Below are 17497 nucleotides of genomic sequence, written 5' to 3' on the forward strand. Positions count from 1 at the left end.
ATAGGTATATATATATATTTTTTTTTATATAGGAAGTTGTTGTAAGAAATTGTCTAGTGCAAGTGTCAGTAAAAGACCCTATCATACACCCAGCGCAATAAGGCACAAGACGTGTTTGGCGCGATTTGGTGCTATTTTTAGACCAGCGCAACCCTATTTTGTACGTTTTTCGTCTCGTTGTTTAAATAGCAGATCCATTTCTGCCACTTTGTGGATTCATGGGTGTGCTGGTCTATAATGGAGGTGTGTTAAGGCGCATTGTTGGCGCGTTGCTATTTTGAGGAACTGAAATAGACCGCACCATTAACCAACTGAAAGCTGCTCTAAAGTCCAGCGCATATAGTTATGCGCCTTTGCAGGTCCAAACGCTTACACATTGCTGAATACACTCAGGATGTACAGCAACACACAAATATATTTACAAATGAAGACAATTAAAGGATTAAAATATTACAAAACTGATTATTTTCTACATCAATATAAACACCACTGCCTCCATGCCTTCTTCACCTCTTTTTTCAGTTTATTCATGATAATCTGCATTAGTATAATGTTATTATTATTAGCAGTATTATTTATTATATGCAGATTTGTATTGTTTTAATTAAAACTAGTTTAGATTTGCCCACCCGTGGGGTTTTGGAGACGTTTGCATCACCATATGGGGCATAAGAACAGGACGTGTGTTTGGATACAACTATATAGTTTTTTGACCACACTTCATTATTATTGTTCATTTATTCCTTTGCTGGAAATTAGAACTGAATTTAGAAATAGTTTGGAAACAAATTTGAGCTTAACAAATGAAATCAAATATGTAGACTAATGGATGTCTTCAGTGAAGTGAGATTCCACGAAAGTAAAGGAGTAAAGAGAAAAAGTAAAGTAAAGAGAAAGTAAAGAGGCTGAATGGAGGAGGCTCGTTCTTTATCCTCGTGCTGCAGATGCTCTGTTTAACCGTTTTCTCACTAGTGAAGCAGTTTTTACACTTACAAAGTCGCCATGTAAATAGCAAATGCACCATGGAGCGATGCCACTGACTCTTAAAGAGAATGGAAGATTAGAGATTGATTTATTTAACACACGTTATGCTCAAAACACACACACATAACTCATTAAGAGAATAAGCACAACCCTGTTAGACCATGCGCCGCGGCTCAAAGCGCATTTTTCCGTCCTTAAAATAGCAAAAGTTGATTTGGATTACGCACTTAATGCTTTTGCGCCATGAGCTTTAGACTTTGCGCCTAGATCGTTAAAATAGAGCCCAAAGTGTCAGAGAGATGAAAGAGAGTGTTTCTACAGGTGGTTTGTCAAGCCCACTCACCAGTGTAAAGCACATTCAGAATTGATCATGTACCCAGTTACCCCCTAACGTTGTCTGACCTGAAAAATGTATCAAAATGAACAAACTTCACCAAAAAAAAAAAGTTCTCCACTTTTATAATAAGAGATGAGGCCATAAAAGTGGGCCCTGTGCTGATGGAACACACGAACACATCAATACAGACACAATAATGTCTTTACTAACTCAAACTTTCTCACCAACACAATTACAGCAATATACAAACTTACACATACATGAAAAAAAAAAGTCACATCAGTCAAATTTCACCTCAAAACCGAAAGACAGACATACATTTTGCAAGAAACATTTCTTTACCAACTCAAACTTTCTCACCAACACAAACACAGCAATATGCACACGTACTGTACGTAAAAAAAATATTAAATTTCACCTCAAAACCGTGAGAGAAAAAAATATACATTTAAATAAAAATAAAAACCCAACATTTTTAGGACCATGTTTTTGTTTGTGTGTGTGTGTGTGGACGTTGTGTTCATAAGATAAACACTATTTATATGATCATAATTTCTTTTGATCACATACTGTGTGAAATACTTTCACGCAAGTATCGAAAACTGTAATAATCGATCGATTAGCTGCATTACAGAACAAAATGCAGTCAATTTTAAAACTGATTGAATTTCAAAACAATATTAAAGGGCACCTATTATGCGAAAATCACTTTTACGAAGACATTAAACACAGTTGTGTGTCAGCAGTGTGTGAATATAACCAGCCTCTAATAGTAAAAATGTATTAATTGAATTGTTTATAATCAGACTTGATAGAAACGGTCTGCAGAAACACTTTGATTGACATTCTCCCTTTGTACGTGTCATCAGAGGGGAAAAGCCCCGCCCACTAGTAACCACCTCTCCCTCATTAGCATAGGGCGTTAGTCTTGTTTTGAAATCTGCCACGATGCTGACACATAGACATCTGTAGCTCCGCCCTCTTTTAAAAACACCACAATCTCATTTCAATTTAAAGCGACAGTCACCAAAATGACACAATTAGGATCAAAGCCTAAATGGGTCAGTTTCAGAGAGTTATAACACATTATTAATGTGCTATTTTAAGCTGAAACTTCACACACACACAATCTAGGAACATCAGAGACTTATTTTACATCTTGTAAAAAGGGGCATAATAGGACCCCTTTAATTGCCCTAAAATAAAATTCAGTTTATTATTATTTTTAATAAAACATGACCTGAACACATCTTTCTGATTGATCAACACAGTTTTATCAAGTCAAATTTTTAAAAACATTTCTTTAAATGAACAGACCCTAAATAGGCAGCTTTGAAATGTGTCTTCTTGTAACACTTGAATAGTGTGCAACATATAGTTTGTGAGCATATTACTCGTTTTCTCAGACCGATTACAAAAACATGTTTGCATGTGATCCATCGGGTTTCACAACAACCAGTCCTGCACTTAAAAACAAAGAATTTCATGAATACATATTCTAGTGCCCTTGCCTTTGTAGACATAAGTCTCATACTGTTTGCCATGAGCCTTCACCTCCATTGTTTAGTGCATACATTTCTTTTTAATCTGCGTTTACCATCAATTGACACATGGTATTAGTTTCTTTGGCATGCCTTCCTTGATCAATACAGCACCATTAGAAATCTTCATTTTACATTTGGCATGCGATGCTACTAGGCGGCTTTCGTGGTGCAATCAATGTGACGAGCGTAATAAATTAACGGAATTAATAATGTAAATATACACATTATAAAGATATCAGAAGCATATATTTGGTTTAATATCGAGCTTGTTTGGTCAAATGCTGTAACAGAATGTCTTTGTGTGATATTGTGCAAGCATTTTCAAAGAGATTTGTATCCTTTTCTACATCCTATTCCCTCTGATTTAGTCCACCTCTCATCATTTCTCCTTTTTTTTGACAATGTTTCCGTCCATTGAGATATTACGTATGTCCATTTTCCTGTGTGTTGGCTTACTTATCATTCCCAGAGAGAAATAGAGCCATGGAGCACTTTCTGAAGGTAGTGTATTGTAGTCAGATGAGCTCTTAACTGCACTTGCAGTTCTTCACCACCATGTTGGACAATTGCTCCACCTAGAAACAGAGCAAAGATGACACAACTCATTCATGTTAGTTTGTTTCTAAAACATTATACTATGTTTTTCTTAGATACAAGGCCCCAGTATACTTTAAATAAAATAAAAGATAAATAACTGAAAATAGAAAACTGGTTGACGCAATACAAAACATATATTATTACAAGAACACATAGCGCGCACTAATAAACCCAGGCACCAGGTAGCCCAGGTACACATAGTCATAAGCCACGAGTGTTATTCCATTCGGCAAGGTAGCCCTAGCCACATAATAACTGGTCGCCAAAAACTAATGTTATTCTATTCGGCAAGGTAGCCCAAACACACATAGTAACTGGTCACCAAAAACGAATGTTATTTAATTCGGTAAGGCAGACCTAGCCACATAATAACTGGTCGCCAAAAACGCATGTTATTTAATTCGGCAAGGTAGCCCAGGCACACGTAGTAACTGGTCGCCAAAAACGAATGTTATTTAATTCGGTAAGACAGACCTAGCCACATAATAACTGGTCGCCAAAAACGCATGTTATTTAATTCGGCAAGGTAGCCCAGGCACACATAAAAACTGGTCGCCAAAAACGAATGTTATTAAATTCGGCAAGGTAGCCCAGGCAAACATAATCACAGGTCGCCAAAAAAGAATGTTATTTCATTCGGCAAGGCAGACCTAGCCACATAATAACTGGTCGCCAAAAACGCATGTTATTTAATTCGGCAAGGTAGCCCAGGCACACGTAGTAACTGGTCGCCAAAAACGAATGTTATTTAATTCGGTAAGACAGACCTAGCCACATAATAACTGGTCGCCAAAAACGCATGTTATTTAATTCGGCAAGGTAGCCCAGGCACACATAATAACTGGTCGCCAAAAACGAATGTTATTAAATTCGGCAAGGTAGCCCAGGCACACATAATCACTGGTCGCCAAAAATGATTGTTACTCTAATCGGCAAGGTAGCCCAGGCACACATAATAACTGGTCGCCAAAAACGAATGTTATTTTATTCGGCAAGGTAGCCCAGGCACACATAATAACTGGTCGCCAAAAACGAATGTTATTTCATTCGGCAAGGTAGCCCAGGCACACATAATAACTGGTTGCCAAAAACTAATGTTATTAAATTTGGCAAGGTAGCCCAGGCACACATAATAACTGGTCGCCAAAAACTAATGTTATTTAATTCGGCAAGGTAGCCCAGGCACACGTAGCAACTGGTCGCCAAAAATGAATGTTATTTAATTCGGCAAGGTAGCCCAGGCACACATAATCATTGGTCGCCAAAAACGAATGTTATTTCATTCGGCAAGGTAGCCCAGGCACACATAATAACTGGTCGCCAAAAACGAATGTTATTCTTTTCGGCAAGGTAGCCCTAGCCACATAATAACTGGTTGCCAAAAACGAATGTTATTTCATTTGGCAAGGTAGCCCAAGCACACGTAGTAACTGGTCGCCAAAAACGAATGTTATTTAATTCGGCAAGGTAGCCCAGGCACACATAATCACTGGTCGCGAAAAAACTAATGTTATTCTTTTCGGCAAGGTAGCCCAGGCACACATGATCACTGGTCGCCAAAAACGAATGTCATTTCATTCGGCAAGGTAGCCCAGGCACACATAATCACTGGTCGCCAAAAACGAATGTCATTTCATTCGGCAAGGTAGCCCAGGCACACATAATCACTGGTCAGAAAAAACTAATGTTATTCCATTCGGCAGGGTAGCCAAAACACACACAATCACTGGTTGGCAAAAATAAAATCCGACCAAATCGAAGTTTGTTTTGAGTTTGTTTCGGCAGTTTGAAACCGCTCACCAAAGCGACCTTTTTGGGCAGTTTGTTTTGGTCCTAAACAACACATTTACAACCCATCCAACTACAACGTGGGTGTGTCATAAAGTTAGCATACTCACATCACTCAGCCTTTTTGAACTTCTTTTTGGACTCAAACGAAGTACTAAAAGTGCTTTGTTTGAAGTACACCGGGACTTTATACCAAATTGTTCTCAGTAATTGCACTCAAGAAGGCACTTACTGCTTTAAAAGCTCTCATATTCATCAGTCCGGAAGTAATAATATAGACATTTACCTTGTGTTGCCTTCCCACATAATAAAGAATTGGCAGAGGGTCAAGGATTGCGGGTACGCAGCATGGCTGAGCCGAGGCACCAGGGTTGTGGTGTTTGTACAAGGCTAATATCTGTGAGAAACAAATAAACATACTAACATTAGCATAAAAAGCTACACAATTCAGATAACACAGTGACAATTAATGTTTAAAATCATATATTCTAGCTTCTCAAGCAGCTCATTGGATAGATTTTACACCATTCACACTCTACTCACTCTTTTTGAATGCATTTTAAACCATGGATGGCCAACTCATTCTGGTTTTAGAGAGACCAAAGGTTAATTACATCAAGACTAAGAGCGTTTTAAGATTTTATTGAAATGTAGAGTTGAGAATGATTGACATATAAAGGAAAAGAGATTTTGTATTTCCTTATGATTTTAACAAGTGGAAGCATGTATAATTTAAAGAGCAATGCCCCCAAAATGGACCCCAGAGGAACACCCAACACAGGCTCAATTGAAATTCAGGCTTCAGTGCACATTTTTGTGAAACCACAACCACTTTCACTGCAATTCCTCTATAAAACAAACACTAAGGGGCAGTATGACACCAGCGCCTTTTGTTTCTGTTCACATTAATGTTATTTACATATATTTGATGAATAAAGGATTCGTTTTTGTGCAGTTCTTTGCACAACACCACATAAACAACTTAACGGTGTGTATGATTTGTAATGTAATGTTTGCCTCGCCTATCTCTAACTATTCTTGCATGGTCAGTTTGCTCAGTAGCTCACCTTGTACAGTATTGTACTTGTGATGTAGGGTGCTCAGGTTTGAGTCCAGTGAAGCATGGTTCCACAAAACAGGCTGAGCAATGTAAAGTCATGGTAAAACTGTGACTGCATTGCAATTTACTCTTTTGGTTGGGTTTAAGGAGGGTTTTGGGTCAGTTGATCTGTCCGCCTTCTCATGGACATGTACAAGGACTTGTAAATGTCACATATAACAAAACACAGGCAAAGTAACATATTTAAGATTCTGAAAAAAATGTAGACAGCGCCCTCTAATGGATTTGTTATCAGAAGCTGCAGCGAAATGAATCTGAAGCAACGTATTTTACGTTTTGCAAATATTAGCCAATTAGCCTGGATTGAAAAAAGAGAGGTAGATGATAAACTAAACTGACCAACAGACACTGGAAATGATCTGGATTTGAGAAATGAAGAGAGTCATATGCAAACCCAATATTCAAGATGTGACAGATGAATATTATGATCTACTGTATCAAAAACTGTGCTCAAATCCAGTAAAACCAAAACTGCATTATCCACAGGATCAACTGACCTTATCAAGTCTTTTAAACAAAGCAGTACTGTTGTGGGTGGGATAAACCTGACTGAAAATGTTCAAGTATATTGAGGTTTAAGAGTTTAAAAAGGATGTAATGTGACAGGGCAACTTTTGACCACTGAATAACCCCAAAAATCACAGAACAGGGGCATATCGCTTTAAGTTTTCTATCTTGGCGCTTTGATGTCTTTGGTCTGCCAGTATATTTTACTTTTACAACCTTCCCACTTGCTTTGCACTTGGTCCAGATTTTAGACACCGACTAACAACCTTTTCAACATTCCATGATGATTTACCATCAAGATGTTTAATAATTCTCACCCTTGTTAAACTGATTTTCTCTTATCGAATATATCTTGGTTTAACAGAGCTAAAGTGTGCAAGAGCTCTTTTTAAACTGCAGATTAATTAGCAGATGTAATCTGATGCAGGTGTTTGTTTTACAACAGCAAAGTACATAGTGATCCCATAACAAGCTCCTCAGAATTTAGTGATTCCACATGTTGTTCCTCATCTGTTTGCTCCATAAAACAGTTGCAATTGACTACAATTTTCTTTCTTTTTTAAATTATTTTAAGTGTTACTTAAAGCCAGACGATTGGACTGTTAAATGCAAATGGTTTTGTATGTATGTGACTTCTTATTTTATTTTTTCCACACAATTAAACGAACATTTTCAGAGAGTGGTGATTGCATTTTTTGTCTGGGGTTGTAATCGAGTCAATGTGCTCGACTGGTCTGTAAGCTATTGAAAATGTATGGGCTATCAGGAAAACAAACATCTAGCATAACACACTTGCCAGATTGGGGTTTCCATTGTAAAACATTTTTAACAGTGAGTATCCTTAATTTCCAGAGTATTAAACATTGTAATACAAAGGAATGTAAATGTGACACTGAGATAACATGCATCTGTAGTAGTAGTAGTAGTAAAAACATGGCAACAAAATCCAAAGTGTATGATTGTATTTTGTTGTCGCTATACTATAACATTTTCTTTGTACAGCAACCTTGAGGTTAGGAACTAATCCAATAAGAAACCATTAAAAATATTGAATTATTTGTTTGTTTATCTTTTCTAAAGTCAAATGGATCAAGAATGGCCAAAAAAAAAACATGCTACCTGAGAGTATTTGTTCTCAGCATTCCAGATGTAGGTACAGGACCCCATGCAGTAGTTGGCAAAGTACCCCTTGGGCTTGTGGATCCACTTCCAACCCAGATCTTTCCGAAAGTCAATGTAAAGCTTCCGCATACAGCAGGTCTCCGTTTTTCTGCCAAAGAATATTGGAAAGGAGGGATTTAGATTGTCTTATCATGTATTCAGTGGTTCTTGTTTTATCAACTTTTGTAACTGTAGCAGTTAATTAATAAACCTACACGCTTCATATTTAAGAACATTGTAGCCAGAGCTGCATCACTCCTTTTTGTGGACACGACTGCATAAAAAACCCTAGAAACCTTGTGTTTTCCAGGAAAAAAAAATCTATATTTGAAATTATTATTATTACTTAATGTCTTTATTGACATATTGTAACAAGGACACATAGTGTGCAGTATTAGTGTACTAATAAGCCCAGGTGGTAGCCCAGGTACACATAGTCATAAGCCACCCAGTGTTGAGCCATTCTACAAGATAGCCCAGGCACACATAATCTAGCTGAATTGGTCAGCAAAGTAGCCAAGGCACAAATAGTAAAGTTCACTTGTGTTAAAGTTATCCAGAAAGGTAGCCCAGACATACATAGAGTAGTTTGTTAGGGTTAAATTGGTCAGCAAGGTAGCCAAGGCACACATAGTCTAGAATATTAGTAGTAAGTAGGCCCAGATGGAATCTGTGCGAGAATATGCAGATTTTCGCAGATTTTTAGCCCATCGAGTCTATTTATTTACTTGTGTAAATGTGTGTAAATTTATATTTATTCAGTTTTTAAATTAATTTCAGTAATATTATTGGCTGATATGAAAATGTTCATCTGATTTATGTACAATACAGTTTGTAAAGTCATATTTTCTGTCTTTTAGTAGAGATATTATATGAGAGACTTGCTTTGTTTACCAAATGAGTGGTTCCAATTGGATTTGCATTGTAAACATTAAATAAAAGTTTAAAAGGTATTACTTTTTTATTTCATATGTCTAGTTTTTAGTTATGATACTCCCAAAATCATTCCGCATAATTCCACATATTTTTTGTTACAATATTCTCAGCAGAAATGGCAAAAAAATGTCCACAGATTCTGTCTGGCCCTAGTTATAAGCCATTCGACTCGCATAGATAGCAAAACATACGGTCCCATGGCTCAATGGTAGAAAAAACTGGCAATATCAAGTTTCTGTACTTGCTTTTCCACAATAATAAAAGTGGACATGGCTGTGTAACAGAACCCAAAAACCCGGTGTCATCCAGAAAAAAACAAACAATTTATTATCATTCCTTAATGTCTTGAGAATAAAACTGGTCAGAGCGATCGTATATCTATCTATCTATCTATCTATCTATCTATCTATCTATCTATCTATCTATCTATCTATCTATCTATCTATATATATATATATATATATATATATATATATATATATATATATATATATATTACTGTATATATGTTTATCAAACTAGTGTTACTTTCTCCGCTTCAGTAATGTCCTGCAGCAGAGTAACAGCTCGTGCAAAGGATGAGACGGACTAAAGTAATCAATGCATGCCCTTCTTTTACTTATTTTCGTCTTGTCAGGTTCACAGTGCAAACAGCTCCTTGGTGGAATAACTTGAGTGAACATAAAACAGCCGAATAAAGCTTTCTTCCTCTGCTTCAGCAGCACAGCACACGGCGAGCTCAGGTCATCCAGCATGCGTAATGGAACTACAATACCCACAATACACTTCGCTATAGACTACAACTCCCGTAAATAAATATTTTGGGCCTAAATAAATGTTTGTTGCAGTTTTTAATCGTTTAAAAGTTCATTTGATTAACCATATATAAATCAGTGGATATTATTACCGCATTTATTGGGTAAAATTGCTACTTTTTACTGTCATTCAATGTGTTTTGGTCGTTATCAATGCACTGTCACTTTAATTGAGCGTGAGCAGCGCGGCAAAAATAGACCCAGCGCGGCACTGCTGCTTCAGCGACGCTCACGCCTCGCACTGACGCGCTGCTGCTGTGTGCAGTATGAAAGCTCTAATCTGTTAACATGGACGCCGAAAAAACATATATAAAATAGCCGAAAAATAGCCTATCTGTGGCTCTGTGGTGGAAATTAAGTCTCTCACGCCAGAGACCTGAGTTCAGATCCTGACTGTGACACTGTGTACCTGCTATGTCAACAATACATAGATGTTATGACGTTCAAAGACATCAATGTTATCTCAGAGAGTTGTGACAGAAATATGCAGTTGAAGTAGAATTATTAGCCCTCCTGAATTATTTTTTCCCCCAATTTCTATTTAATGGTGGGAAGACACACTTCTAAACATAATAGTTTTAATAACTCATTTCTAAAAACTGATTTCTTTCGTCTTTGCCATGATGACAGCACATAATATTTGACTAGATATTTGTGAAGATACTAGTATTCAGCTTAAAGTGACCTTTAAAGGCTTAACTAGATTAATTAGGCAAGTTAGGGTAATCAAGCAAGTCATTGAATGACAGTGGTTTGCTCTGTAGACAATCGAAACAAATATATAATATTGGGCTAATAATATTGACCTTATGCAAGAAACATCTCATGGATGCACTGGGCCACCGCCTGGGATCAAAGGGTGTTTCGGATCTCTACACAGACGATTCAGCCGGGGTTGATCAAGTCCCGACTTGCATCCCAGTAGCAGTCCACGGATCAGCCCTCTTAAATCCAAAGCCACCCTGCGGCCTTGTCTCTGCTTCGCTTGCAAAACGAATAGCCCTTTTATTTGCCACTCCTATAATGCCTAAACGACTAAGGACTGCTAATAACCCGCTTTATTCTAGTCGAAATAAAACAAATAAGACTTTCTCCAGAAAATAAAATATTATAGGAAATATTAGAAGAGAAAATAAATCAAAAGAGGAATAATTGTGACTTCAACTGTACATAAAGCATAGACTTACTCATCACAAGTTTCATCGGTGCCAACAGCTCGTTTCTTGCGAACGGATGCAAGAGAGTTGCCATTTGAAGGCAAAGATAAAGCCAAAATATAAGGCTTCACCATCATATCGGCCAGACCAGCAGTGTCCCCCCTCTGCTTGTCTAGCCCTGAAAACACACACAAACACAAAGAAAACAAAGATAAAAAAATAAGCATATCAGGTTATTTCATCATAAACATGCAGCGCTGTTTCAGATTACGGAGATTATCATACCTGATATAGTGAAGAGGAACTTATCTGTGCTCTGCTGGTTTGCCTTACAGCCGCAGTATAACCTTAACTCCAAGGTTTCTTCATCTTCTATTAAACACAAACACACACAATATACAACATTTAATCTTTTTTTTTTTGCATTTTAAAGTACTCGGTCCCACTTCAGAATAAGTGTCCTTAATTAATATGTACTTACACCGAAATCAATCATTCATTACAATGTACTTATTGTGTAAATACGAGTGTTTTATGTTTACTTATGCTTGATTAAATAACTGTGTGTAATTATAACTGTAATTAATTTCTGTAATAAAGTTTAATTGACTTAAAGGGCACCTATGGTAAAAAAATCTACTTTTCAAGCTGTTTGGACAGACATATGTGCATGTATGGTGTATAGACCGTCATATTGGGGTGATATAAGCACACCCAGTGCTTTTTTTTCAATTTAACAACATAAAAAACGGTGGACCAATTGGAGCTGTTTTCAGATCGACCGCAACTTTACGTAGGAGAGCGGTCCCCCCGCCCACCAATATTGATTGACAGGCGCGTCATCATATCCTCAGTTTGTCGATGCACGTCCGCCATTTTCAGCGTGAGTCGAAGCGATATCACTAAAGGAACACGCTAGCTCTATTTTTAGATGCAAGGCTCATTGGGCTCAACACAAGATCAATATTCTCCACATTATCGCTCTAATCGGAATTATTGGTTGTATCTTTAGGTAGGTTTGCAAACATGTGTACTTCTCATTGAGTCTACCTTATACTTCAGCCGTTTGCATTTCTCGTGATCCCAGAAGCTCCCTGTGATCTTAACTAGCATGCGTTTTAGAACTCTAAACATAGGTTTCTATCAGGGTACATTAAAGTCGACTCAAGCTGCAGAAACCTATGTTTAGAATTCAAAAATGCGTGGCGTGACGATTCGGGACACTTCATGTTTCTGCCGCGTCACAGAGAGTGTCTGGTGTGCCGTGTCGCGGCTTTGAGCGGCGCATCCGGTGCCTCAGTCAAAGTAAATTCAGTGTGCGTGGTTATTAGTTTCTGTGTACAAGCTCGGCACTTGAAACTAGCACACAGTTGGCTGTAAAACTGTACAAAGACACAAATGATTTTGTACTCTCTGCTTGGTCTGTGTCAGAGTCGTACATGTACGACTGAATGGTGATCCTCTCACTCCTTCTCTTCTCAGTCTGCTTCAGACTCTGTTGCAAACGCAGAGCGGGTGAGCTCATGGCCCCGCCCCCTTGTTACGTTGGCGGGAAGCCGAAACTAATCTACATGTGAAGCAACACACCCCTAAATCAGCGAACTGTGGACACGCCCCCAACATGACACTTTTTAACACATTATAATAAATAAATCTGAATTGTGTTTTAAACTGAACCTAAACTGGCACACTCAGAAGAGCCATAATATTAATATTAAATCATAAAAAAAGAGGTAAACTAGGTGCCCTTTAAATTGAAAAAAAAAAGCACTGGGTGTGTTTATATCACCCCAATATGACGGTCTATACACCATACATGCACATATGGCTGTCCAAACAGCTTGAAAAGTCGATTTTTTACCATAGGTGCCCTTTAAAAGCAAGTGAAATAGATTAAAACTATAATTTCAGAGCCGCCCTAATGTTACTATTTATACGCATCAGCTGCCGACCGGAAGTTTGCAGCATTCACCTTACGCAAACACGCAAAGCACAATGGGTAATTTTGCATTCCAAGAAAAAGCTCTATAAATATGATCTTATTTTACATCCCTAGTCCTACCAAATACTCAAACTTAAACCCAACTAATATCTTACTAACTAATAATAAGCAGCTAACTAGTAGTTTATTCAATTAGTTTGTTAAATTCGTGAATTGTCCATTCAAATAAAGGGTGATAAATTCAACACAGGCTCATTGTGGATTCGTACCCGTGTCTACATTTCTGGAGAATGCAAGTTATGGAGTCAGAGGTACGTCAGGCTGTATTTCGTCTTTAAAATGAATGCTATGGGGCAGTATGACACCTCCGACAGCTTCTGTTCCTTTTTACACTACCGCTGACCGTTTACCTCCGTACGGATATTTTTTTGGTGTTACCAGTTTGCTCAGTAGTTCGATGTGCATGCTGGTGGACATGGGACGTGGAGCGAAATTGATCGTATTGACGAGTCCAGCGAAGAACGGTTCCAGAAACCAGGTAAAGCCATAAAATAAATAAATAAACAACAGGCTGAAAACATGGTGAAATCAGGTGGCTGTGACGGCTTTTCTTTTCTAGATTGCCTTTGAAAACACTATCAGCTAGTTTAGGGAAGGGGGTGGGTGGCTCAGTCGGTCAGTCAGCAAGCTAGCCTGGTTGGCTGAAGTGTATATTGCGCCCTCTGGTGGATCTATGCAAGAAGAGGATGCTCGAGAGGATGTGATCATCAAAAAGCATACACAGCGGCCCCTTCGAAATTAGCAAAAACAAAAACTGCGAGCAGACATACCACCGGTAGCGTATTTTGCTAGAAATGTAGGCCTGGGTACGTACAGTATCTGCAATGAGCCAGGGTTGGATAAATTAATATTGCAGACTGTTTCAACCAAACATTTTTTGTGAACCATAATTCGTGACTACACTCCTGTGGGCGCATGAAGTGTTAAGAATGATTGTTTTAAGTATAGTCATCAGCTGCATGTGGGAAACTGCTGTTAGAGTACCCTGGTGCAACCATCACCTCACCTGAACCCTGCAGCCATTCTATCATTGTCTGTTTCACGTCAAATGAGAGCCAGCGATTGGACAAGTCCTTGGAGACAAAGCGAGTTCCCAAATATCGAGCCTGATCCCCCACTCCGCGATACAGCTCCAGCCTCTGCTCCTGGTCCATGGTGGGATTCTTGATCCGAAGACGCAACTCGGCTTGAGACAGCAGCCGGTGGTCTGGAATACTGCGCTTCATCTCGGACACGTTGAAATACATCTGATGCTTGGTGTTATTCTGAGCTGGAAAAGAAAACGAGAAATGGAAAAGTTTGAGTTCATTCTGGAAATAGATCTCACTTTGCCATCACATGGGAATTTCCAGGTTGATGTTATCTAATCAGTGATCGTTACTTTGAGGAACTAAGTATTTTGTTGCGGAATTATCAATGTTTATTGGAAGGGCAGAAATTCTGGTATTATTGTGGATGGTACCTACTTTTTGTGCAAAAAACATGCAAAGTGTGTTATTAAATAAGTGTATATGTGTATAAAAGTGTATAGCAAGTAGTGATGTTGGTTCCACAATTATTATCATCATCAAGTGTTCATGAGATGGATTGCCTGAGGGAAGAAACTGTTTCTGTGTCGGGCTGTTCTGGTGCGCAGTGCTCTGTAGCGTCGACCAGAAGGTAAAAATTCAAAGAGGCAGTGTGCTGGGTGTGAGGGGTCCAGAGTAATTTTGGCAGCCCTTCTGCTCGCTCTGGATAAGTACAGTTCTTGGGGAGTAGAAGGGTTGTACCAGTGATTCGCTCAGCAGTCCGAACTATTCGACGTAGTCTTTGGAGATCGTATTTAGTAGCTGAGCTAAACCAGACAGTTATTGATGTGCAGATGACTGATTCAATGATGGAGGTGTAGAACTGTTTCAGCAGCTCCTTTGGGATGTTAAACGTCCTCAGCTGACGAAGAAAGTACAGCCTCTGTTGAGCTTTTTTGACAATGGAGTCAATGTGAGTGTCCCACTTCAGGTCCTGAGAGATGGTGGTGCCCAGGAACCTGAATAGCCGCGTTTCCACTATCGCGCCTAAAGCGAGCGAGCCAAGGCCAGTCGCGTTTCCACTATCACTTCCGGGGCGTAATCGGGCCAAAGCGGGGCTTCCTTGGGGCCAGCGTCCGGCCTTTTTCGGCCCGCCGAATACCTTGGGCCAAGGAGGGCCAACTGGGGCTTCGGGGCGGGGTTACGTACAAAGGCGGAGTTTTCCTGTCAGGTAAAGAGGAGACAAGATGCTTTCTTCCCTTACATTTGTTTTGCTATCGCGCTTGATCAACTCACTAAGAAAAATCTGTGTTCGAAGTAAATGCCGCCGAACTCGAATGTCCTTATCCAGGGATCGCTGTCTGGCCTTACACCAACAGACCACAAACAGTAAAAAAGCAATGGCTTCGGTGTTCTCCATCTTCCAGCTCTCGTAGTGATGCCAGGCTGTGTTTGTGGTTATAATTTGAGTTTTTTGTTCCCGCTGAAGTGGGCGGGTTGTGTGACGGGTTGTGTGACGTTTGATTCGGGGGACATTCTGGGGGCGGTGTTTGCGTGACGCGCTGCGAGCAACTAGCCCGACAGTGGAAACGCGACATGATTTCGGCCTCATTTCTCAACCTCCCGGGCTATTGGCCCGGCCAGGCCCGATTAAAGCCCTGGCTCACACTGGCCCGATAGTGGAAATGTGGCTAATGACTCCACTGCTGCCACAATGCTGTCCATGATGCTCAGGGTTCCCACTTTAAGCCAAATAGCAAATTCACTTAGACATTCACTGACTACAAAGCTGAATTTCCATGACTTTAATGAATAGAAAAACACTTTTCTATATATAGTGGAGTTTTTTTCACATGCATTTTTTTATTTATCTTTCCACCAACAACTTATGATGAAAATATGAAAAAGTGACTTTTATTGACATTTTTAATAGTTTGAAGTGATAAATTGTCTGGGTTGGTGCTGTAAATTACGGTACAAAAACCTGGTGATAAACTTACTCTTTCTGTTATTATACAGACTTAACTTTCTACATATTATTTCTTATACAATATATCATTTTAAACTACTAAAATATCAATAAAAGTCATTTTATTAAACTGCACTGTTGAATTTTCAACATCGATAGTCGACAAAGTTGTGATCAAGGTCAAATAATGCAATTAATATCCATGAATACACAGAAAAACATGACTTATGAAATACAGAACCTGTTACTTGACACGTATTTTTTTTTACAGTGCAACCAGCACACTGTTGAAATTCCTTCCACACTATCTGCATTGTTTTAAATGAATTAACATTATATTTGCAGCATATAGAAAGTACAGTGAAAAATAGCCTAGCCGTAACGACAGGGAAAACACACCAAACATGATTAAAAAAACAGTAAACAATTAAAAACAATTAGTAAGAGAGAAGTAAGTAAAATTTACAATGACAAGTGAAAAATTCCCTGATATTCCATGACTTGGACAAAAAAAAACAAATATAAAATTCCCAGACTTTAAATGTCTGGAATAGACCTTTTAAAAATGATATTCCAGAAAATTCCATGACCGGTGGGAACCCAGGTTTCAGTTTCAGTATATGCTTCAGACCAGAATCACTTTTGAACTACAGTAAATTGGTGGAAAACATAGCTCAAATGTGCTACAAGTTAAGAAAGCATGCTAATAAAACAAATCTTCATCAATTCGACACCAACATTTAAATGAATTATAAGCCCCATATGCAATCAATAACTAAAATGTTAAAATAAAAAAAAGTCTCAGATCTCCAACAACACCACTGACTCTAAACTGAAAGCAGCTGGGTTCATCACTTTTTTGGGGTCCCCCGACTCAATTCAATTGTTCTCTGCACTACTTGTGTTTCTGTATTGGTAATGTGGGAAGAGTTGCACACTAATATTCAATTTAATTAAGGTTTAACTTGAATTTATGGTTTACCTTAATGGTAAAATGCAGTCGTAGTGATGAAGACTTTGGAGTGGCCTAGTCAAAGTCCTGACCTGAACCCAATTGAGATGAGTTACAAGAATTACAACAATTCTGTAAAGATGAGTAGGTTGAAAATCTTCCACAGCGCTGCAACAGACTAGTTGCAAATGATCGAAAATGCATGATTTCAGTTGTTGCAGCTAATGGTGGCCCAAGCAGTTATTAGGTTAAGGGGCAAAAAAAAAATTTCACACAAGGCTATGAAGTTTTGTATGTCATTCTCCCTTAATGATAAAAATTTCAAAACTACATATTGTGACTTCCATAGAAGAAAAAAATAAATACAAAAAGGTTTCCAACATTCTTCAGAATATCTTCTTTTGTGTTCAACATTAGACAGAAGCTCATAAAGGTTTAAAAGAGTACAGGCAAAGTAAATGATGACAGAATTTTAATTTTTTTGGGTGAACTATACCTTTAAATATCTGCCTACTATACACTTGCTTGTTTCCCCTTCACTTACTGACACATTACTTAGATTCATAACTTACTCTATATTAAATGGGATACTTCACTAAAAAACCTAACATTTACACACTG

The 17497-nt window shown here is 38.4% G+C and overlaps 1 protein-coding gene across 1 annotated transcript in view; it reads right to left on the reverse strand.

The window, feature by feature from the left end:
• Positions 1–1504: 1504 nt before the first annotated feature.
• The window catches only part of tgfb1a (transforming growth factor, beta 1a), a 34449-nt gene continuing 18456 nt past the window's right edge, over positions 1505–17497 (reverse strand). The window contains exons 2-7 of the mRNA XM_056474151.1: positions 13955–14218; positions 11232–11318; positions 10977–11124; positions 7997–8147; positions 5537–5647; positions 1505–3440 (exon numbers count right to left, since the gene is read on the reverse strand). Of these exons, the coding sequence (XP_056330126.1) occupies positions 3393–3440; positions 5537–5647; positions 7997–8147; positions 10977–11124; positions 11232–11318; positions 13955–14218 (809 nt within the window). The 3' untranslated portion in view covers positions 1505–3392. The remainder of the gene's footprint in view (positions 3441–5536; positions 5648–7996; positions 8148–10976; positions 11125–11231; positions 11319–13954; positions 14219–17497) is intronic.

The sequence above is a fragment of the Danio aesculapii genome, chromosome 15 (genome assembly GCF_903798145.1).
Source record: "Danio aesculapii chromosome 15, fDanAes4.1, whole genome shotgun sequence".
In the NCBI taxonomy this organism is placed as follows: Eukaryota; Metazoa; Chordata; class Actinopteri; order Cypriniformes; family Danionidae; genus Danio; species Danio aesculapii.